The 22,563-nt window shown below is 50.9% G+C and overlaps 9 protein-coding genes across 9 annotated transcripts; 5 read left to right on the top strand and 4 right to left on the bottom strand.

Annotated features, from left to right (window-relative positions):
* Positions 1–9,055: 9,055 nt before the first annotated feature.
* CLAFUR5_08479 (uncharacterized protein) lies at positions 9,056–9,265 on the top strand (the record flags this gene model as incomplete). The annotated part of the gene is made up of 1 exon (XM_047907627.1): positions 9,056–9,265. One exon carries the CDS (start codon positions 9,056–9,058, stop codon positions 9,263–9,265), a length of 210 nt encoding a protein of 69 aa, XP_047759587.1.
* An 86-nt stretch (positions 9,266–9,351) lies between these two features.
* Positions 9,352–9,780, bottom strand: CLAFUR5_08478 (uncharacterized protein; the record flags this gene model as incomplete). The annotated part of the gene is made up of 1 exon (XM_047907626.1): positions 9,352–9,780. The coding sequence occupies one exon, from the start codon at positions 9,778–9,780 to the stop codon at positions 9,352–9,354; it is 429 nt and encodes a 142-aa protein (XP_047759588.1).
* Positions 9,781–10,275: 495 nt separating this feature from the next.
* Positions 10,276–12,741, bottom strand: CLAFUR5_08477 (Origin recognition complex subunit 4; the record flags this gene model as incomplete). Its single annotated transcript, XM_047907625.1, has 1 exon — positions 10,276–12,741. The coding sequence occupies one exon, from the start codon at positions 12,739–12,741 to the stop codon at positions 10,276–10,278; it is 2,466 nt and encodes an 821-aa protein (XP_047759572.1).
* A 777-nt stretch (positions 12,742–13,518) lies between these two features.
* CLAFUR5_08476 (uncharacterized protein) lies at positions 13,519–13,914 on the top strand (the record flags this gene model as incomplete). Its single annotated transcript, XM_047907624.1, has 1 exon — positions 13,519–13,914. One exon carries the CDS (start codon positions 13,519–13,521, stop codon positions 13,912–13,914), a length of 396 nt encoding a protein of 131 aa, XP_047759573.1.
* Positions 13,915–14,041: 127 nt separating this feature from the next.
* Positions 14,042–14,496, top strand: CLAFUR5_08475 (uncharacterized protein; the record flags this gene model as incomplete). The annotated part of the gene is made up of 2 exons (XM_047907623.1): positions 14,042–14,383; positions 14,437–14,496. 2 exons carry the CDS (start codon positions 14,042–14,044, stop codon positions 14,494–14,496), a joined length of 402 nt encoding a protein of 133 aa, XP_047759574.1.
* Positions 14,497–14,675: 179 nt separating this feature from the next.
* Positions 14,676–15,350, top strand: CLAFUR5_08474 (uncharacterized protein; the record flags this gene model as incomplete). Its single annotated transcript, XM_047907622.1, has 1 exon — positions 14,676–15,350. The coding sequence occupies one exon, from the start codon at positions 14,676–14,678 to the stop codon at positions 15,348–15,350; it is 675 nt and encodes a 224-aa protein (XP_047759407.1).
* Positions 15,351–15,397: 47 nt separating this feature from the next.
* On the bottom strand, positions 15,398–15,757 carry CLAFUR5_08473 (uncharacterized protein; the record flags this gene model as incomplete). The annotated part of the gene is made up of 1 exon (XM_047907621.1): positions 15,398–15,757. The coding sequence occupies one exon, from the start codon at positions 15,755–15,757 to the stop codon at positions 15,398–15,400; it is 360 nt and encodes a 119-aa protein (XP_047759635.1).
* A 560-nt stretch (positions 15,758–16,317) lies between these two features.
* Positions 16,318–18,027, top strand: CLAFUR5_08472 (Glucose-6-phosphate isomerase; the record flags this gene model as incomplete). Its single annotated transcript, XM_047907620.1, has 2 exons — positions 16,318–17,348; positions 17,400–18,027. 2 exons carry the CDS (start codon positions 16,318–16,320, stop codon positions 18,025–18,027), a joined length of 1,659 nt encoding a protein of 552 aa, XP_047759575.1.
* A 3,308-nt stretch (positions 18,028–21,335) lies between these two features.
* CLAFUR5_08471 (Aquaporin-1) lies at positions 21,336–22,200 on the bottom strand (the record flags this gene model as incomplete). Its single annotated transcript, XM_047907619.1, has 3 exons — positions 21,336–21,460; positions 21,511–21,653; positions 21,686–22,200. 3 exons carry the CDS (start codon positions 22,198–22,200, stop codon positions 21,336–21,338), a joined length of 783 nt encoding a protein of 260 aa, XP_047759190.1.
* Positions 22,201–22,563: the final 363 nt, after the last annotated feature.

The raw sequence follows: 22,563 nt of genomic DNA, 5'->3' as shown, positions 1-22,563 counted from the left end.
CTTTCGTCGATCTCCTTTGCTGCCTTGATCATCGCCCCTAGCGTCACAACGCTGGCGTTTCGGGATAGTTCGGCTTTAACGTTGTCCTTCAGCCCGAGGTAGAACTGCGATCGCAATGCTGCGTCGTTCCATTCTAGGTCGGCGGCATATCCTTGGAATTCTGAGGCGTACAGCGCTACAGAAGTGGTCTGTCGAAGTTGTCGGATATGTCGGTCGGCGTATACCTCCTCATTCGGTATCCCGTATAGATCATCGAGTTTCGTCTCAAACTCGTCGTAGTCGTGGAAAATTTTTCGAGTTTCCGTCTTCGGTGTCCCCCCCTCACCCTGGTTGTGGAGCCAGTCCTTGAGGTATGGTCGGAATCCTCTAGCTGCTTTTCCTCGTAGGAAGGATGCGGCGTACAAGACCTTGCCGGCCTCGCCTTGAAACTGGTGTGCGTTGAAGTGAAGGTACAACTGAACCTGCAGTTGAAAAGCCTCCAGTTTGTCCTTGGTCCCGTCGAACGTCTCCGGCGTAGACACCTTAGGTGCACGGTGGTGGTCCTGTGAGTTCAGCATACTCATAGGAGCGTTGTTGTTCTTGCTGCTTCCTGTAATCGACATTTCGCTCATTCGTTCCGTAATGCCAGTTGACTGTGGCGTTCCTTGTCTTGACGGACTCCGGGTAGCGTCTCTCCCAGACATATGCAAAGGGCCCTGGTGGTGGTGCTCAAAGTTGTTAGGAACCGCTGTACGTTATCCCAACCGGGCTTGGATCTTTGCAATGATGTCTCTGACTCGTTGAGAAGGTAGTGGTCCCAAACAGTATATGGTGTATACTTAAAATGAGTTGAGCACGAGGCTCCTATCTACTTGCAAAGGAGCGTCGTCTATATAGTACTATGTCTTGGCGCGGTCACCTCGCTCACGAGTGACCTAAGTGACCCTGAGTCACCTCGTTCACGAGTGACCCTGAGTCACCTCGTTCACGAGTGACCCAAGTGACTCCAATACACTGGCTGCCTAGTGATCTCCCCTCGTTCTTCGCTTGTCTGACAAATGAGCTTCTCCCACCTTTCAGACCGTAACAGAGGCCTTGAAAGCGCTAGACGAATTCGTAGAACAAGCGAGTAGTCTCCTTTACGGTTATGCTCTAGCACGGGATTATGTACCGGTCCTTAGAGTACCGGTCTACGATCACTAGAAGGGCCTTTGCTTTCACGCCGCTAAAGGTCTTACCGTAAGGAAGATCGGTGATAAAGTCTATCGTGATGTGCTTCCACGGACGATTAGGAGCCGGGAGAGGGTATAAGAGACCGTAGGGGCGGTAGCGGTTAGCTTTAGCTCTTCGGTAAGTAGCGCAGTTCAGTACGTAGAGGCGGACGTCCTTCTAGGAATACGGCTACTAGTAATACCTAGCGAGGAGCTTATAGGTATTAGCTACGCCTAGGTGACCCCTAGAGGCGGAGTCGTGGACGATTTGAAGAATCTTAGCTCGGATATTAGAGCCTTCGGGCTACGGTACGTAAAGCTTCTTACGGAAGTAGACGACACCTTCCTAGAGCTCGTACTCGGATAGCGAGAAGCCCGGGAATGTCCTCGCGCTAGATCTAAGGGCCTAAACTAACTCTTAGGCGTCTATATCGGTATCGTACGCTATTCGTACTCGTACTATAATGCCTTCGGGCTGCTCCTTATTATTAAACCCCTTAAAGTCTAATTCGGATAAGCCGTCGGTCGTTACTAAGCCCTCTTTATCGTCGTTTAAGTCCTTAGCGTCCGAGGCGTATTCTTTAGGCTCGGATTCATCGTTACTCTCGTTAAGGTAGGTAGGAGCGAGCACGAGAGTAGCAAAGGAAGCGGCGAGCGTAGGCTAGCCGTTCGATAGGTACTCTCGAAGCTCGGAAGAGAGGTTGTGCTCTTTAATAACTTGTTGCTCTACGATTTGCCGGCCCCCTCTTCGATCAACTAGAGAGTCACTAGGGCGGCGGGTAAGGGCGTCGGCTATCGAGTTGGCCTTACCGGGCGTATACGAGATTATAAAGTTGAACCGGAGAGGAACTCGCTCTAGCGGGCCTAGCGACGATTAAGCAGCTTGCTCTTTATAAAGTAGACGAGGTTCTTATGGTCGGAGCTTACTTAGACGGGCATAGTAGAGCCTTCGAGCTCGGGGCGCTACTCTTCGAAAGCTTTAACGATAGCGAGAAGCTCCTTGTCGTAGATCTCGTAGTTATACTCCGTAGCGGTTATCTTCTTAGAGAGGAAGGCGATAGGTAACTAGGGGGATTCAGGCGAGCGGCGTTATAGTAGGACACCGCCTACTACGCCGTCGGATACGTCGGTCTCTATACGGGTCTCTAGTTCGAAATAGAAGTGCTATAGAAGCGGGTTCTTAACAAACTTCGCTTTAAGTAAGTCAAAAGCCTCCTAGCATTCGTCGGTCTAGGCGAACTTCTTACCCTTACGCGTAAGCTTCGTTAAAGGGCGTACTACGCCCGAGAATACGTAGATAAAGCGGCGGTAGAAGTTAGTAAAGCCTAGGAAACCCTAGACCTCTTTAACGTTCGTAGGAGTATCCTATTCGACGATAGCGTCGATCTTCTCTTAGTCTATCTTGATACCGTCTACGGTAATGATCAAACTAAGGAACTTGACTTCGGTCTTCTTAAACTCGTACTTATCGATATCGAGCTACAAGCCGGCGTCTACGAGCTTCTAAAGGACCTTATAGACGTGCTCGCGGTGCTCCTCCTTAGTCTCGCTATAGACTAGGATGTAGTCGATATAGGTAGTGTAGAACTGATCGAGGAACTCTTAAAGGATGTCGTTAATAAAGTTCTAGAAGGTACTAGGCCCGTTACAAACGCCGAAGGGTATAACGAGCGACTCGAACAGCCCGTAGCGAGTACGGAAGGCTATAAGATACTCGTGTCCTTCTACTATTCGTAACTTATTAAACGTAGCGATGACATCGAGCTTAGTAAAGTACTTAGCCTTAGAGAGGCGCTCGAGCGTCTCCTAAATCAACGGTATTAGGTAGCGGTTCTTCTTTATAATAGCGTTTAAGCCTCGGTAGTCTACGTAGAAGCGTAGGCTACCGCCGGGCTTCTTAACGAACATGACGGGACTGCTAGCGCTAGAACGGCTCGCTCGAATAAACCCCTTCTTTAGGTTCTCTTCGAGGTATCTCTTAAGGACGATAAGCTCTTCTCGGGTCATAGAATATAGCGGTCCGAACGGTGTCTCTACACCTTCTTCTAGCTCAATCTTATGGTCGTAAGGGCGATAAGGAGGCAGCTCGTCTACGGCTTTAGTATCGAATACGTAGAGGATATAGTGTGCCTAAGGAGGGACCTTCGTAGTAGGGTCGGTAGGTGTACGCTTCTTATCGAGCTTCTCGAGGGCGATGTCGATATCGCGGAGAGAGGCGGCGAAGACTTGAGCTTTAGGCTACTTAGTAGTAGTAGTGAAGGTAGCGGCGTTTACCTAGAAGATCTTAGTATACTTAGGACCGCGCTAAGGCGGCGGAGAAGGCGGAGGTGCCGGAGGAACTTCTAGAGGGAAGCTAATAGTAAGGGAAGTCTAGTCGATAATAGATCGGTATCGTCTAAACTAGGGGAGGCCGAGGATAAACTTCTAATGCGGTAGGGACGTAAGGAAGCTAGTGATCGACATACGCTTGCCTCCGAGGGTAATTGACGTGTATATAACATAAGTAATCTTACTAGTAGTAGTCTCCGTACCGTTAAAGAGTTCAAGGGTACGAGGGTACTTTAGTTCCTAGGGTTCGAGGTTAAGAGAGGTCGCGAGTTTATAGTCTATAAAAGACTCGCCTAGTACGCCAGTGTCTATAAGAGTGAGATTAGAAGAAGAGAGTTTCTTTAAGCCGATATTTACATTCGTAACGAACGGTTTATAAGCGTAGTCCTTACCCGTCTCGTCGTATAGGTCTAGCTATACTATATTGATCCTCAACTTCCTTCCTCTCTTCACTTTCGGTAAACGTTATTCTTAGTCTCTATCGCGTCGATAAGGAAGACCTAGGCTTTTTCCTACTTAGCGGGAGTAGTAGGAGTAGGCTCGATAGCGCCGATAGCGCCGCGAACCGGGTTACGGGCGTTACGGGTAGCAAGCTACGGACAGTTAGCTACGATATAGCCTAGACCGCCGCAGTAGGTATAGAGTCCGGCCTAGCGACGGCGAAGCTTCTCTTCGGAAGTGAGCTTACCGTTAACGAGGCCCTAGACTCGAGAGACTACGGCACTAGCGCTAAGATCTATAGCGTTACCTATAGAGACGGGAGGGAGAGCCGTAGGAGCGGCGGCGCCTAGTAGAGTAGCGAAGTAGCTTCCGGGACTACGAGGCTAACGACCTTAAGAACGGGAAGCGAGGAGAGAGGCGGTATGTTTTATATTAGAGTCGAGGCGCTAGTAGGTCTCGACGAGCTTACGGAAGCTTATAGCACCGACGTCCTTGTCCTCGAGGGCTCGAAGAAGCTCTACTAATAAACCACGGCGGAGAGTGCTCTTCTTAGTCTCTTCGTTATAGCCGGTAAACCCGATGTCGCGGTTAAAGGCCGCGAGGTACTCGGCGAAGCTCTTGTTCTTCTAGAGGAGGTTATAGATAGCGTTCTAGGCGGTGGCTCTACGGTCTAGATCACTAAAGGCAGCACGGAGGTCCTACATTAAGGTAAGGACGTCCGGGCAGCCGATAGTCTACGTAGCATTATCGATATAGTGTTATACCTAAGCCGCGGCGTCTCCCCGAAGGAGGGAGAAGACGTACGTGACTTTGTCCTTCTCTTACGGAAAGTAGTCGGTATTAGCTAATAGCTTGATAGTAAGCTATGTCTCAAATGCCTTAAACTTGCTCTTATTACCGTCGAACTCGTCTAGGTCGTTGACCTTCTTAGAGAAGTGCTAGCGGCGGTTGTCGTCGGCGTACGGGGCGAGGTTCTAGAAGGTGTTCATAATACCTTAAAGGTATGTTACTTAGTTGTTCGCTTGCTCGACCTACTAGGCGGTCTCGCGGAAAGAGGAGACGGTGCGGTTAATAAGAGCGTAGGCGGTGTCGGGGTTAGCGTTTGCCTAGGTACCGAAGGCAGCGGCGTTCGAGAAGGGGATGTTAGTCTACTCGCTAAAGTAGAATAGAGTGTCCTAGTTGTCGAGGTTAACACCTCTATCGGTAGCGTGGTCACCTATAAGGATAACTCGAGTGGTTGACGGTTTTTTAGTCTTTCGTGATGTTAGGGCGAGAGCCTAGCCTATAAGATATAAGGGTGAAAGCGAGAATGTAGGTACGAAGTACAGATATAAAGGGTGTAGTATAATTACTACACAAAACGAAAGACGAAGAAAGCAAGAGAGGCCTAGGGAAGGCCAGATATTTATACGCGACCCTCGCGAGTACGTGTCCCCGTATCAATAGGGCTAACCTATACGAAGCCGCGCTTAGTAGCTTTGCTCAAAACCTTATTCCAACCTGCCCTACGTTCCGAGTCTTCTACGTGCTTCTTCTAGGGTCTAGCGTAGTCGCGGGTGCTCGCGGGAGTACCGTGAGTTACATAGTTACGAGCCGAAGTGAATCTGTCAAGGTTTAGTAGAGGGGTGAATTTGGAGGGCTAGGTCCCGTAGTGAATATTACGGGGCATATAATTCTTGGCGCTTATATACCAAGCTGGACTGTCACTTCTTAACGACTTCTGAGCACTCTAAGGCTCTTCTGTCCCCACCTTCTATACACTCTATAGGGAGACTATAACATTCCGCGTCTAGGGATATAAAGCTATAGTCTATATAGACCTAAGAGCCTAACCTTAAGGCTTAAGGAGAGACAAGTTGATAAACCGAGGAAAAGAAGCCGTGTTTATAGGCTACTTAGAAAACACTATAAAACAATAGCTGTTCTAGGATCCCGACATAAAAGCTATAAAAGCGTATAGTCACGTCGACTAGTTTAAGAATAAGAAGGGGGGAGATATAGATCTTAGTATCACCTTTACTAACTAGCCGAGTCGAGCGCTATAGCGCAATCCTATTAGGAGGAAGCCCTTTAGGGCGAAATTTTCCGATAGGGGATGATTAGAGACACCGTTACGAAGGCTAGGAGAAAATATTAAGGCGGGTTTAATACTGTCGAAGGCCAATAACGGTAGATCTATATAGAACCTACCTAAGTCATTAATACTATAGTAACCGCTATTTATATAACTTCCCCCTCCCCTAAAGGACATTAGGGAATACTAGAAGTTTAGAGATTAGGGTACTCTAATAAAAGAAAAAGAAGATGTTGTTTAGTTTGACCTATCCGAACACCTAGCGCTACCTTAGGTTATAGGCAACAAGAGGTTAAGGGGGGACGGAGATAATAACTCTAAAGAGTATAAGGCTAAATACTATAAGGCTCTTACCGCCTAGATGTTCTATCTAGACCCTATAATAAGCTAGGTAGAGGAGATTCTAAACGACGTAGAAGAATATATATTTGCTACTATTAGATAGGCTATAGCCTATTAGCAGGAAGTGCTAATCCTAAAGTCCTATAAGGTAGCCGTAGGAGACCCCGAATAGGGATATATATAGAGAGAGGTAATCGAGAACGAACTTATTACCTTAGTAAGCAATAATACCTAGGAAGCAGTTATACCGCTAAAGGGTACGAATCTAATTACTTCTAGGTAGGTCTTGAATATAAAAAGAATGATTAGTAGAGCTATTAAGAAGTTTAAGGTAAGACTAGTTATAAGAGGGTTTTTATAGAAATATAGGGTTGGCTTCGGAGAGACCTTTATACCTACTATTAGACATAATACTCTCCGAGTATTTATAGCAGTAGTATATAAGAGAGATCTCGAGATGCACCTAGTAGATATAAATAATGCTTTTATCTAAAGTAGCCTTCTTAAAGACATCTATATAATCCCACCCCTAGGAGTTGAAGCACCTCTAAACATAGTGTTTAAGGTCCTACGAAGCCTTTATAGGCTTAAGCAAGTAGCTAGAGACTAGAACAAGCTCTATGTTACGAAGCTAGAGAAGATTAGATTTACCTAGTCCTAGGTAGATCTATACCTACTTATCTATACGGATAGAGACCTTATAGTCCTTACCTATATAGATGACATACCTATTGTAGCTCCGAAGCTATTAGATGCTTAGTGGTTTAAGGCTAAGCTTAGAAAAGTGTTTAAGATTAAAGATCTTAGTGAACCTACGAAGATCCTTAGAATAAGGATTATAAGAGACAGGTCCTAAGGCACTTAGAAGCTTGATTAAGGACACTATGTCTACGCTAACTTAGCTAAGATGAATATAGCTAGAGAGAAGGCTACGCTAACCTACTTATCTATAGAGAGCTACGAGCATTTAGTACCTACGGCTCCTATAGATAAGAGGTATAACAAACAGGATTACTAGAGCTATAATAGTACCTAGATATAGCTAATAACAATAACAAGGCTAGACTTAGCATTCCCCCTTAGAAGAATTAGCTTATATGTTACTAATCCCTCGTAGTAGTATATAAAGGCTTTGAAGAAGCTCTCCTAATACCTACGGTCGTACCTAGACCTAGGTCTTATATATAGAAAGGGAGGGGGCAATCTCTAGGGATACTCGGACTCTGACTACGCTATAGACAAAGTAGATAGAGTCTCAATTCTAGGATACGTATAGTTCCTTTATAGATCACCTATGTCCTAGATAAGTAGGAAGCAGAAGTCTGTTATAATATTAACAATAGAAGCTAAGTTCATAGCTATAAACGTAGCCGTAAAGTAGTCACAATTTCTTGCTACTGTCCTTAGGGAAATAGGGTGCCTAGAACTAGTAGGAAAGAGCTCTTTCTAGCCGAGTATAAGGGTAAGTAAGGGCACTATTAACGAGCTAAGGCTAGTCAAGCTTATAGGTAACAACTAAGCCGCTTTAACACTTATTAAAGATGCCTATATGTATAAAAGGTCAAAGCATATTGATGTTATATATAACTATATTAGACATCTCTAGTAGTAGAAGAAGATTATAGTAGACTACTGCTATATAAAGTATATAGCTACTAATAGGTTAATAAAGCCCCTTAATAGCTAGCAGTTCTAAAACTTTATAAGGTAGCTCTAGCTTACGTAAAGGGATTATAGGAGACTATATAGCCTGAGTAGGAGTGTTGAGAACATATAGGCCGTAGGACAAGTATATAGGTGTAGGTGTGTTATGTGACTAGATCACGTGACTAGGGTTTGCCAGCCTATAGGCTAGTAAACATCCGGACACCTAGTATCTACCTATACTAATACTAGCGATACTGTATATAGATATACGCTATCCTATTAGGTCCTTCTTCGTCTTTCGTATAATCCGCCGTCTTCTACTACTACGTAACTCGTACTGTTTAACACCTCTTAAAGATAATATCCTTCTTACCCTCGAATACCTCGATATTAAGCTAATACTACTGTCTATAGATTAGACGTGTCCGTTTCGAGTAGCAGCTACATACCCTTCGTAGCGACGCCTTTACTACTAATACGAGTGCATTATCTACGAGCTATTAAGGGAAGTTACTTAAGCCGATACGGACACCTTAACCGCATTACTTAACTAGGAGATAATAAAGATCTTAGTAGCTAGCAATATCTACTATAGACCTAGTGTTACCTCGAGTAGGATATTATCCCTCGAAGCAGGGCGCTATACGACACTATAATTAACCTTAGCTTAATTAAGCACGACCACGAATGGCATATAAATAACGGGCCCTGTATTCACTTTAGTCGCTACAAGCCGGAGTCTGTAGAAGGCTCGTTGCTAGGCTCCTTACCACTACGGTTTAAGTACAATAGCGACAGCGACAGCAACAGCGAGCAGGACCTACGCTTTATAATACCACTAAGATCTTAGCAAGGCGACAACAACGAGGGCAGTAAGGATAAGAAGCTCACCTTCTACGGCAGCGACAACATGGAATGGGCGTATCAATAGCGGCGCACCGAGGACTGGCTCCGCCGCCTCGCAACACATTTTATGGGCAACAGCACCACGGCGCCGAGGGGTGCGGCTGCGCAGGATCAGATTTCGTTTAACATGGCTAATTTCTTCACGGGTGCGTTCAAGTGGGAGACTGCTGCGTCGAATCCTATTGTGCTAGCGCCGTTTTTGTTGAGTTTGGTCGTTAATGGACGGGCGAGGCCGGGGTTTATTGTGAGTGATGTGATCTCGATCGAGGACGCGCCGGATGCGTATAGTAGGTTTGAGAGGCATGAGCTTGTGAAGGCGGTCATTGCGTTTGATTAGGCGTGGGCGTGGTGTTGTGATGGCTAGTAGCAGGAGGAGGTGGGAGCAGGGTTGTGGTGGGAAGATGGATTCGTGACGGAATCATATTATGCTCGAATCCAGGAGAATCCATACTTCATCGCCAAAATCTCATCACTCGACTGCGTCGCCAACGATTTCCCTTCGCTGGCGGTAGCCGCTTTGGTATCTTCACTACTTCTCCCCTCCTCCGTCGCACATTCTTCCCTTTCCACTTCAGCAGCAGATGGCCGTAGCGCAGGATGTAGTGGCAGTTGTGATTCTGCCTTGGCTGCTCTCAAATGCTCAAGCCTTTCGATGTCAAGATGTATGGCGGTCGCTTGCGTTCGACTGGATGTTGTAGCACGGCGTGTCCGAGTAGTCTTGCCTCGAAGGCAGATCCATAGTGCGAGGCCAAGCAGAATGAGTACTGGAAGGCCTGTGACGATGCCGATTGTGATGTATGTTGATGTGTGCGTTTCTGCGTTGGTCGTTCGGGGTAGAAGTGTTCTTGGCATCGTGGTGTCTGGTGGAGTAGGTCTGTTGGGGGCGATGTACGTTCTGCTGGATGACATACGACTAGTACGGAGGCTGTTGTACTTCACCTCGCTCCATAGAGAGATCCAGTCTCTTCATCAGGATTGGAGTCAAGAAAGGAGTCGCTTGCTTCATGCTGCGCCGAAGCCGTGTGCCACACTGCCGCTGAGGTTGGTAGCACAGACGCAGCCACTCATCTTGAAGGTGGCTTTGGAGGGATGCAAGATGAAAGAGCTCGCAGAGACTCAGTGTGGGCACCAACACACTCGCAGTATTGCGGCTGTGGGAGTGGTGACACATGCTGTCCTGTATCAAAGCCAAGTGGTACACGGGCTGACTCTAAAGATGTCACCGGCCTGTTCCGAGGGGCTTTGCTCGTCGGTGCTGCAGGATCTCGTTGCTGAGGTCCATCTTCCTCGAGACTGAGAAAGGCCTGCAGCAGATATGCACACCTAAGTGCATCGATTCGTACATATCTATATCTCCCTACACCACCTTCCCCAAGCTCCCAACTCAACGCCACTCATCCCAATCTCTTCTAGACCTACATCGACCCTCGCAACCTCTTTGCCACCAGATCTCCCTTCCTGCATAACAAGACTACTCTCGACGAGTTCTTCCCAAGCACCCTTCGCCACTTCTTTGCCCCAGACTCTGCTCCCTGCACCTTGCGCGGCTCCTGCTGCGGAGGCCTGCAGCTTAGCTTTGCTGGCCAAGACTTTGTACTCCTCGTATGCCAGTGCGAAGGAGATGACTTCGGTGTTGTAGATGTTGGTAAGTCGGGCGGCGCAAATGAGGAGTGCGAGTTGTAGAGTGCTCAAGGAGGGGAGGAGTGATAGCTTTGAGTCGGGTGGTTGTAGGGCTGTCTGTGCGAATGATGAGACGAAGTGGTCATAGACGTCTGAGGAAGTGGTTGCAGTTGTTACGGGCATGCTCGCGGCGGCCAGTGTGAGCGTTGCAAGGAAGTCAGGAATTGACTTGGTTGTGGCGTAGAGGCGGCGGAGGTATCGAGTGCAAGGCTCTGATGCGAGGATGGATTCGACCAACTCATTCCATTTCGTCAGGTTCGTGGGCTGATCCGCACTCGATCCTGGCAAGCTGAGATCTGTCGGCGCGATGCGTAGGACACTCTCGCAGACGTGCTGGAAGCTTTGCAAGCTCTTCGCTAGACTCAAATGCACGTATCGATGACTGAAACGACTCTTCACGCGCTTCTCCAAACTCTCGGCCACATCGATCCTCGTCGTCAAGCCCAGGACCGCGATCGGCGCCTTCCGGCTCTGCGCAATGTCGAACAAATTGTAGAGTAGAGTCTGGCGAGGGTGCGTGGCGAACAGCTCGAACTCATCAAGCACGAAGATGACACTCCTGGTGACTTGCTCAGGCTGATCATTGCCCGTCTCAGCCGGATGTGACAGCAGCGCGAGCAGTTTCGACATTGTGTCGGCATAGTTCTTCGAATCACCCTCATCGTCTTCGAGGTCCATCTCTCGGCCGAGCTGTCGCCATATCTCGCGAAGTGCAATCTTGTCGTCTGTATGTGAGAAGCCGTTCAAGCGCACCGCGTGAAAGTCGTCTGGGTGTTTCGCAGTCTGTTCTCGTAGGATGCTGTGGATTAAGGCGGTCTTGCCGCTTCCTCTTGCGCCGATAAGTAGCATGCTGTTGCTCTCGCCCGCTGTTACTGTTTGATTGACGACCGAGAAAACTTTAGCATATTCGTCGTCCAGGTTTGCCAAAGAGAGTGCACGGTTCTTGGTCGCTCTCTCAAGCAGCACTGTCTGAATCTGTCGCAGTCTTTCGGGTTGAAAAGTATGCGCTGGGTCCGTGTCTGTCTTCTGCTTTGGCTGCTGTATCGTTGCTTTCTTGGGCGTGGTAATAACCTTGGAAGGTGCGGTCTTTGCACTTGCAGTGGGTTTGACAACATGCAACTGCTCATCGTCAAACTCGTCGATCTCCATGCGGTCCTCTGGGTCATGTTCCGTGACTGATCTGACGTTGATACTTTCAAGATCATCTTTTCGTCTGTCCAGTGGCTTCTGCGTCTTCTTCACTTGATCTGGCTTGAAGATGTCTCGCTGCACGGGTCGACGCTTGGACGAGCGTCGAGCATCGGATTGCGACGCCAGCTCATCTTCACTGTCATCGACATCAGCCTTCTTTCGAGCTTGTTCTTCCAGCTCCCGTATTTCATCCTCAAAGGTCTTCTTCTTGCCATACACCCAAGTGTGCTTCTTCGGATGACTTGCTGTAGCCGCTGATCGTGTTGGCGACTCTTCTTGATGCCGGGCAGGCCGAGCAGTGGAACGTTGGGATATGTTTTGGACCTCTGCGAAGTCGTCCTCGCTTTCCTGCTCACTCTCCTCAATGATGACCTCCTTCTCTTTGGATTTGACCAAACTCCCGCGAGGAGTGCTAACCCCATCGGTAGTCTTTGCTGCCGCGTCATTCGTGTTGTTGCTGATGGCGGTCGTTGTTGTTGGCTGGGCTGGCGGCCGGTGGAACTGCTTGAAGAAGCCCGGCGTCTTGCTCACGAGCTTCGGACCAGCAGAATTGCTCGCAGGTTGTGTTGGTGACGGTGCGCGTCTTCCCCCAATCCTGCCAAATGGTTCCCGGCCGACGTTGGCGCCTTCAATGTCATCATAAACATCCACGTCTTGCCTTTCGCGTGTCGTTGCAGGAAGCTTCTTCCCTCGTTCCAGCTGCCGCAATGCCTTGGCCTCTTTCCACGTATCGTTGGCCGAGGGCGCATTGCTGGGCGCTGAGATGTGGCCATTGCGCGCTGACTTGACCGCTGGGGACGACTTGGCGTGTCTGAGGTGTGCCCCATTCGCAGTGACTGTGGCAGGGGGATGTCTTGTCGCCGGCGAACTCTGGTGTGCATCCTCATTGTTGGTCGTGCTGTCCTCCAATTTCCTGCGCTTGGGCGCTCGTGAGGCCGACATGGCCGCTCCGCTACCGCTATAGTCAAGCGTAGCGACCGAGCGCTAGCCACACCGGAGTACGAGCTTGCGAACACTCGAGCGTAGGTGGTGGCGTCAGCGAGGAGGGAGTGGAGCTCTATCACCAGCCCTCAACTAGCCTTGGCGCCCGCTCTGATTGATCAACTTTCAAGTTTGAGGGTCACGTGACCTACCGCACTTTGCCTGTTGGCGAACTCGCAAACATATACTCGTCGCTCACGCCTATGTCGTCGTATAATAAGCACTGTACGTCGGGTAGCGGTAGCGTGGATCGCACGCTACTTTGCAGTCTAGAAGGGTTGGTAGAGAGCTCCACTCCGCTACGCTTACCTTTGGAGGTTCACAACCGCCAACAGCACATTTTATACCTGGTATCCTCTAAGCCAACATGCTGAGCCGTCCAAACATCTTAACCACACGGCGCAATTCCAAGGTGGAAAGGCTGAAAGCCCAGTGGATGAGAAACATTGACGAAGCGCGTTGGTGGAGTCTGCAGGTGAGGTGGAGATGCAGACGCGCTTTGACTTCTCCTTCGCGGCATGCTCCTTGGACATGCTCCTCCGACATTCACTGCAGACCACATGCAACTTTCCAGCTGACGTCATCGCATCGTTTCACGCACATCATACATGTACACTCGTCCATCACTCTCGTGGACAGCGATCCTGTCGAACGGCTTGACATGCATCCACAGAGCCGTCTTCACACCGACATGCCTTTCTGCTTCAAGCTTCAACACGCATTATGCTGATCACGAGAATGTCACGCTCCATCACTAGAGACTGGTATCGGAGCTCGCCGGACCTCGTTCGTATGAGCGTCTCGGCAAAGGACAACGACATGGATGTGGACTATTATTGTGACGTCGCCTCTCAGTTGAGACCCTATCGGCCACATACTGGACGTGATGGATGGACATTACGGCTGCCGGACTTCAGTGAAGCTCCTCCGTCATCGCTCTTGAAGGACTTCAAGAACCCAATTGCTCGTCAGGGCGAGGCAGGCCTGACTGCTGAGGAGCACGAGTTCCTGGAAGGAGTAGCATACACCAAATTTCGGAGCTCGACCATCCCTACCAACATACTTGCTACCTTCCCGGCCCTGATGGGACATGCCACATGGCAACCCAAGGGCCAAAATATTGTATGGGCCTAAGGCACTCAGTCTTGCGATACCACCGCATCCTAAGCAGCTTCACATACTCCATGGCCCTCTGCTCAGCGACCTTACAATTCACGACATCGATGATGAAGTCAAAGAGCATATTCTGATGCCACACATGATGGCGTTGACTTTGAGACTAGCCTCCACCGGCTCCAGTGGCTTGAGCGAGGACGATCATGACTTGACAAAGTCATCGTTGAATCGGCACCTCACGAACATTGGCAAGGAAGTCTCTGATCCTGGTATGGAACCTACTGGTGAGATCAGGGTCGGACTCACCAAGGCGAAAGAGGCCAGCCCGGCGACTCGAGTCAAGAGAATCGCCTTCATGAGGAGTGGTATTCAAGCTATGCCACGAGATCAAGCAGATCTTGTCGAGGCAGGTCTTGTGACGGGACATGCGGTCATGAAGTCAGACGGCAGGCTTGTGCTGCAGCTGCGTGATGTTACGCCTGGAGGGGTGGGACATGATGGCAGAGGGCAGTCAATGAGCCACAGTCTCTTTGAGGGCAGTATGGACTCGAGAGGACACCGGGCAGTATGGACTCCATCGCCCCGGAGACCCTTCAATGATCACGTTCTGGCGCGTCGAGACGCGTTTCAATTAATCTCGAGAAGCCTTTCGCGTTGTATTACATGGCCTGTGCGCATGGCCGTGGATTACCCGAGTGTTGATCTCTTGGAGTCGTCTGTCTGTCTCCGCCCTTTGCAACAACTTGCTATTATACACACGTCGAAGTCCGATCTTGAACATGCCACCGAAGCGTAGAAGCACCAGACTGTCTAGCTATCGAACGAACGCCGCTCCACTTGTCAAGACAGTCACAGGCCAGCCGGCTTTCAAGGTGCAGAAGACCAAGGCAGCGCCCGCCTGCGCAAACAAAGTGCGAACATTGAGTAAGACGCAGAGGCTTGAGGGACTAGAGCAGCCGAGTAATGCGAGCGCGCAAAGATCAGAACAAGAACAAGAGCAAGAAAATGCAAGCACTGCAGTGACTGTGGCTTTGGACAAGGCGTTGGTGGAGAAGTTAAGCGAGGGACACATGCTATTGCTCAGAGGACAGCAAGACTTGAAAGCGGACATGGCGAGTCTCAAGGCTGAGTTTGCCAGCGTTGACGAGCGATTGGCACGAGTTGAAGCCACTGCGGCTCCTACCGTGCAAGAACTGAGCGGCGTTTCCGCCCACTTCGCGGATGCTGTTGGTACTGCTGTATGTACCGGAACGCAAGACCTCCGAGCCACGCTTGAGGAGACGAAAGCATCAGTGGACCAGACGCGAGCGTCGGTTCGCATGATCCAGCACACTGCGGTGACGTCGGGTGAGGTCGATACTCTCCAGGACAACCTCAACTCGAGGATCGACTCGCGCTACGCCCGCACAGAATCCCGGCTCGACGATCTAGACACGAATGTGATTCGAAGATGACTGAATACTCCTACATCGTCCAATCTTGACGCAGTGTGCGGCGGAGCTCAAGTCGTATCTTCCAGCAGCTTTCCCACCCTCGCATCGAGTTGGCCAATGCTCGACTGAAACACATCAACATTCTTCTTCGCATTGTGCTGGAATTTCTCGACGTTTTTTGGCACGCAAGTCGCAGCTTTGTGCCCTACCTGTACCCTGAACTCATCTTGGATGTCGAAGAGCTGTAGACAGACCTGCTCGACTGATCCGATGTAGATGATTTTGCCGACTTCATCGAGCTTTTCCTGCATGGCATCGATGCTGGCCTGGAGGCTTGTGATGGGGGTCTGGTCCTGTCTTTTCACCTCGATGATATCATTCGTATGACCACTGCTTGTTGGCATTTCATTCGTACTCCACTTGCTCATGGTAGTGCTACGAGAGACGGTGTGATGGTGTGAGGTAGGAAACAGATTGGTGACGCAGCGTAGGAAGGCAAAGTACATGTCCATTGCACGGGTCATTGAAGGGCAGCATGTCAACACGCCTCCTTGTTGTCGTTGTCAAGAGAGAGCCTCTTAGCATGAGCATGAGCAGTGGCATGAGCATGAGCAGTGGCATGAGCATGAGCAGTGGCATGAGCATGAGCAGTGGTGGGACAGGAGCAACCCGACGTGTTTCTGTGTTTCTGTGTTTCTGCTGGAGTGCAATGGTGGGGCAATGTGCATGTGGTTGAGAACTTGAGAGGCAAATCGTCATCGGCAACCTCTCACTCCGGCCCACTCGCATCTCCTGCTGGCGGCTGCTGCTGCTGCTTCCACCACTGCGCACCTCATCCGGACACCTCCATCAATACATGTACCACCTCACACCTCGACAGAGTGAGCATCAACCATCCCATCAACCACACCTCCACCCCACTAACCATTGCCTGTCTCACCAGAAACACCACCACCACTCCCATTGATCTTCACCACACACCGCCAACATGCCAGGCTTCGCGCAGGCTAACGAGCTGCCAGCATGGAAGGGCCTGATGGAGCACCACGAGAAGCTGGGCCGCGGCATGGTCCTTAAGAGCGAGTTCGAAAAAGACCCCCAGCGCTTCGACAAGTACAGCCACACCTTCAAGAACGAGGCCGACGGCGGCGAGATCCTCTTCGACTTCTCCAAAAACTTCATCACCGACGAGACCCTCCCCCTCCTCGTCAACCTCGCCAAGGAGGCCAAGCTTGAAGACCTCCGCGATGACATGTTCAAGGGCGAGAAGATCAACTTCACCGAGAAGCGTGCCGTCTACCACGTGGCATTGAGGAATGTCAAGAACGAGCCAATGGCTGTTGATGGCCAGAGCGTAGTTGAGGGCGTCAACGAGGTGCTCGACCACATGAAGCACTTCTCCGAGCAGGTCCGCTCTGGGGAGTGGAAGGGATACACTGGCAAGCCAATCGACACCATTGTCAACATTGGTATCGGTGGCTCAGATCTCGGGCCAGTCATGGTCACTGAGGCACTCAAGCCATACGGCAAGGCAGGCTACAAGCTCCACTTCGTCAGCAACATCGACGGCACACACATGGCCGAGGCCCTCAAGGACAGCAACCCAGAGACCACTCTCTTCTTGGTTGCATCCAAGACTTTCACTACCGCCGAGACCGTCACCAACGCCAACTCTGCAAAGAAGTGGTTCCTGCAATCTGCCAAGGAGAGCGACATTGCAAAGCACTTCGTTGCTCTTTCCACAAACGCCAAGGAGGTCGAGAAGTTCGGCATCGACACCAAGAACATGTTTGGCTTCAGCGACTGGGTTGGTGGACGTTACTCTGTCTGGTCCGCCATTGGTCTCTCCGTCGCCCTCTACATTGGCTACGACAATTTCCACCAGTTCCTGTCTGGTGCCAACGCCATGGATCACCACTTCAGGACTGCACCACTCGAGCAGAACATCCCAGTGATTGGCGGTCTCCTCAGCGTTTGGTACTCCGACTTCTTCGGCGCCCAGACACATCTAGTATCTCCGTGAGTATTGTGTCGACGCAGCGAATGACTGCCCAGCTAACACTCTGCCAGATTCGACCAGTACCTACACCGCTTCCCAGCGTACCTTCAGCAGCTTTCCATGGAGTCGAACGGAAAGGCCATCACCCGCAGCGGCGACTACGTAAAGTACACCACCGGCGCGATCCTCTTCGGCGAGCCCGCCACCAACGCACAGCACTCCTTCTACCAACTCCTCCACCAGGGCACGAAGCTCATTCCAACCGACTTCATCCTTGCTGCCAACTCGCACAACCCAATCGAGAACAACAAGCACCAGATCATGCTTGCCTCAAACTACTTTGCGCAGGCTGAGGCGCTCATGGTTGGCAAGACACCAGATACTGTCAGGGCTGAGGGTGCAGGTGATGAGCTGGTGCCACACAAGGTGTTCTTGGGTAATCGCCCGACCACCAGTATCCTGGCAGACAAGATCACACCGGGCGCTCTGGGTGCCTTGATTGCATACTACGAGCACGTCACTTTCACAGAAGGTGCGATCTGGAACATCAACAGCTTCGACCAGTGGGGTGTTGAGCTTGGCAAGGCCCTCGCGAAGACCATCCAGAGCGAGCTTGAGGCTGCCGGCGAGAGCACGAAGCACGATGCTTCCACCAGCGGTCTCATCAATGCTTTCAAGAAGAAGGCTGGCATCCAGTGAATCGAGTCTGGGACCACCAAACCTCTAACGAAGCTATAAAAGCACGCGAGCATCGTTTGAATCGCGCTTGGCTGGGCCATTAGCGTTTAAGCGCCTTTTTGTGATGAGGAATGAGCATGATAGTGTAGAAGAGCGTATGTAGATGAAATGCCATGGGCACAGTGTGCTCGCTACTCGACAGGCCACCCACCGGCACACGAAATTGAGCATCCCCCACGCGAGTGTTACGAACTTTCCGGTCGCCCGGGATCTCAGCAAAAGCCTGGTTACACTCTCGCTAAAGAGCGAGCACAGCGCCGCATGGCCCTTTACCAAACAGCAGTCACCGTACTCCGGCAGCTCTGGGTGCCATCTTGTGCGCCACGTGAACTTGGTCGAAGCACCGTAAACTGAGGACGCTATCGCGCTACTACAGCGCCTTACAGATCTCGGCAGTCGGCGCGGCCAGACATCCGAAGCGGACCTCGACAACATGTATCTGGGACGTGGTAGGACGATGCCGAATCATGAAATTCATCCTGTCTTCTACATCACGAGTGTGCTCTCCGACGCTCGACCACAGCAGGTCTCTGAATTGTGAAGCCTGACGGGGGGCTGACGGAGGCTGACCGTAGTGTTGTACTCCGTGATCCGTAGGAAACCCATATTCATTCGGGCCACAATGGACCAGGCTGGTTATAAGACTGATCCGCCGTGATCCATCGTGTTTCATAGTAGAGCTGAGCCTAATCTGGTATCGACAGTGAGGTTGCTACGATTTCCTTGGTGAATAGCCCTGGCTACGGCCTCGCACCACCCGCTAAGCTATCTGGTCCATCCATAGTCCATGGTGTGGTTCATGAAGGTCCAGCATGGCCATAGGTCAATCCATCATGGACGCACAACACTACCGGCTGACCGAGTTTGAAGGCCCTGCACGGGTCCTCGTGCTCTTCCGCATGGCGGTCGGTATGCCAATCGCCAACTTTCACCCGGCATGCCGAACTGTGCCTGTAGATCTGTCGCACGATGTCATCAGCCGGCTCAGTCTTGTGTGAGGGCGAATCGGTCTCGATGAGTCCAATGTCGACGCGCAACCTGAGTGAACACCCATACACTCGATCTCCAAAAGAGCGAACGATGCCACGATGCATCTTCATACCCCGAATCTATACACTTACGATTTCTTACAGTCCCCAGGAACACTTCCGCCGGACCAGAATCGTGGACGACGTGAGCAGCAATGCCAAGGCATAGAACCATGACCATTGTGACACCCATTGCGACACCGCCTCGTGATATTAATGTCGGCGAAGATTCCCGTCTCCGCCGCGGATGGCCTTCGATGATTCTTTGTTCGAGGCGGCGTATGCGTGCAAGATGGTCGGGAAAGGTCCCTTCTGGCCACACTCAACGACGCCAGACCGGCAAAGACGACAGCTGCGCAGACAAACTTCTATTCAGCCTCTCGGGCAGAAGAGAACCATGCAGAAGAAAATCATGCCGGAGCACATTGATCGAGAGTCGGGCGAATTGTCGTTACCAAGAACCACCAAATGCGATAATAATGCCGCAGCTGTTCAAGCCTCAATTCAATGGCGACCGCTTGCGCTAGATACTACCTCCTATGGTCACCGTCACCTCCGATCCACCACAACCACTTGGCTTCCTCTGCCCAGTTGTGACCAAGCCTCCTCCGTTGGCATTGTCCGCGAGTTGACCGGTCACGAGATCACATTCCTATCATATCAACCGCCATATCGACCTTCGAGAACATTCGAATCGCAGAGCACACCACCCATCGATTGGCACGAACTATCACGGCCTCGGTAGACCGACTGACAGAGGCTGAACTACAGCTCCAGTCGTGTAAAAGCCTCCAGCCGGGTGCATCGGAGCAGCCATCGGTACCTACTCCGGCTGTACTCGAGGGTGTAAGCGATCCTTGTGACCACTACGGCTACTCGTGGAGGCTGTCATCCTCCTCGTTGGTGGACTTGGCGTGCAGCTGAGCCGCATCTGGCATGGTATATGTAGGGATCCAATCCCCCCCGGGGAGTGGAGCTTCTCTGTCAGTCGATACGCAGTGGGCTGGCAGAGTCATCTTCATACAAGCCATCAAGCATGAATCATTATCATTGATATACACGCCGACTTCATCAGGTGATCTATGGTAACGACTCCGTCATCGAAACCATCGCAGACGGGTCCCGAGGTCAAAGCAACACTGCGGCTCTGTGGGACCGCAATCACTCCAAACCTGTTTTATACAGCCCGGCAACCGCCCCCAAGCGAGTGAAGACTCCGACACGGCCAGAACATGAGACTATCAGCCATCATCATCGCAGTACTCTCCTTCACTACTGCGGCGTTGGCGTTGGGCCTGCCCGGGATTCTACTGGACGCAAGGGATTGCAGACACAGTAATGGTATGTCCGCGTACCTGAACCCTCGCCCTGACAGACACTCAGCGAGAAAGTACGCACGGTGGCTAACCACATTACCATAGTGCCGTGCAGATGGGCAGCAGCGTGTTGTAGTGGGGTTTGTAGCGGAGGCGGACAATGTGCTTAATGAGGTCAATGGGGGTGGAAGCGTCGGTGATGGTAATGGATGGGCGGCATCTCTGGTTGAAGGATATGCGTGGCTGTCGATGCGTCTTCGCGCGGCGATTCATGTTCACTGGCAGGAGGCTTGTGTATTCCTGGTGGTTGATGATGGCGTTCTTTCTGGATGGATGTAATTTGTGGGTGCTCGGTGCTATGTTAAAGGTTGTTTGTGATGGATCCAGGTTGGCTGCTTTTGTACTCATGTGAGCGAAGCAGGAAAGGCGCATTGTTGACTAGATGTGGTGTAGTGTGCGAGAGGCTTGTAGTGCTACGTTACTTCGACCTCACCTGGTGTTTTGTGACTGTCATGTGTTGATGTCCGAAGAGTGTTATACAACGCTATGCCATGCTTCCCGGACGCCTTCGCTTAGTTGAGTGCTATTGCCTCTTTGGGTCTTCGCCCGTTCGACCGTCATCTTCGTTTTGTCTCGCGTGATCCGCATTATACTCCTCGTCCAACTGCTCAGACTAGTCGCCCTCCACTACTCTGCCCAGCCTTGCTACTCCCTTCAGCTCCACTCTCCGGTCGAGTTCCCATCGCGGCATCGAGTGAGTCTTTATGAGGTAGAAAGCCTCCGAGATATTTTGTCAGAAACTCTCACCGACGGAAGTCAACAACGACGTCCCTCAGAGCAGCTATACACACTTGTAACACAAGCTTATGCTGGTGATCCAGCAGTGCAGTGGTGATTGGCTTTTCCGGCATGCCTGTCTTCCTCCCTAATCGATGTGCTTACCGTCGGCACTGTCTTGGCCAGGGTTCGCTTCTTCGTAGTTGAAGAATTTGACGAAGTGGTAATATCCGGCGGCGATCATGGCTCCGAGATATGGGCCGACCCAGTATACTAGGTTGTGTCAGTCGATGGGCTCCAATCGTTCTTATTTGGATACGTACTCCAGTGATGTTCTTGGAAAGATGCTCCGGCGACACAAGGGCCAAAGGAACGGGCTGGATTTAGCGCACCTCCAGTGTAGTAGACTCCAGCGATCTCAGCTACGAACAGCGCGAGACCTATTCCGACAGGTGCGATATATGTGCTCTTGTGCTTCTCAGCAGCCAGTATGAGAACCGTGAAGTGAGCTCGGCGGTAAGGAACATCTCCAAGAACAACCCTTGGGCAATGCCGACATTAGATGCTAATGTCGTCTGTACTGTCGCGATGTCCCCAGGTATGATGCCACTACATACCGCCGCCGCACAGATTGCTGCCAAAAGCTGTGTCGGCAAGAAAATCAAAGCTCGTGTCCAAGGCAATTGTCCAGACAGACTGAGGCCAATCGTTACAGCAGGATTGAAAAGACCACCGCTGACTCTGAACATTGTCCATGCGGTGACGAGAAGTGAGAAGCCGTAGGCCATTGCAATGTAGATCACGGTCATGCTGCTGTTGGCTCCATTTGGTGCAGTGTCCGGTGCCTGGTCTACTGCCATCGTGTGGCCCAGGAAGGCGAAGAGGAGGAACATGAATGTGCCAACAAACTCCCCCGTTGCTGCGATGAAGTGGTTTCGTGCTGCATTTTGGGATCCTGGATCTCGAGGTTGAGCATAGCCTGCGAAGGGTTGATCGAACCTTGGAGGGCCCATTTCTGACTGCCTTTGCGTAGATTGACTGCCAAGGTGCTAGCAGTGTGTGAGAATAGCAGAGGATACACCAACAGACAAAAGACGAAAAAATCCTACAAGAACTCTGAAGCTCCGCAGAAGGAAGGGAAAGCTGCCTCCACATGCCATACCTCACCAGCATGGACAGCTTGTTGCATATTGCCACGAATGCACAGCAATCGAAGCTCTCACCTTGCAGCAAGATGTGCAGACGAGCTCTGCCGGCTCGCATCATCGAGGAGAAAGACGTACATATGTATGGAGTGTTGAGTCCTGAGGGTGTAGTGAGAGGCGTCGCTGATAGATACTTGTACCGCATAGCCAGTATTCGTAGAAGAGCTGTGA

The sequence above is a fragment of the Fulvia fulva genome, chromosome 3 (assembly GCF_020509005.1).
Source record: "Fulvia fulva chromosome 3, complete sequence".
In the NCBI taxonomy this organism is placed as follows: Eukaryota; Fungi; Ascomycota; class Dothideomycetes; order Mycosphaerellales; family Mycosphaerellaceae; genus Fulvia; species Fulvia fulva.
The sequence above is the reverse complement of the archived record's forward strand: the minus strand, read 5'-3'. Positions and strand labels throughout refer to the sequence as shown.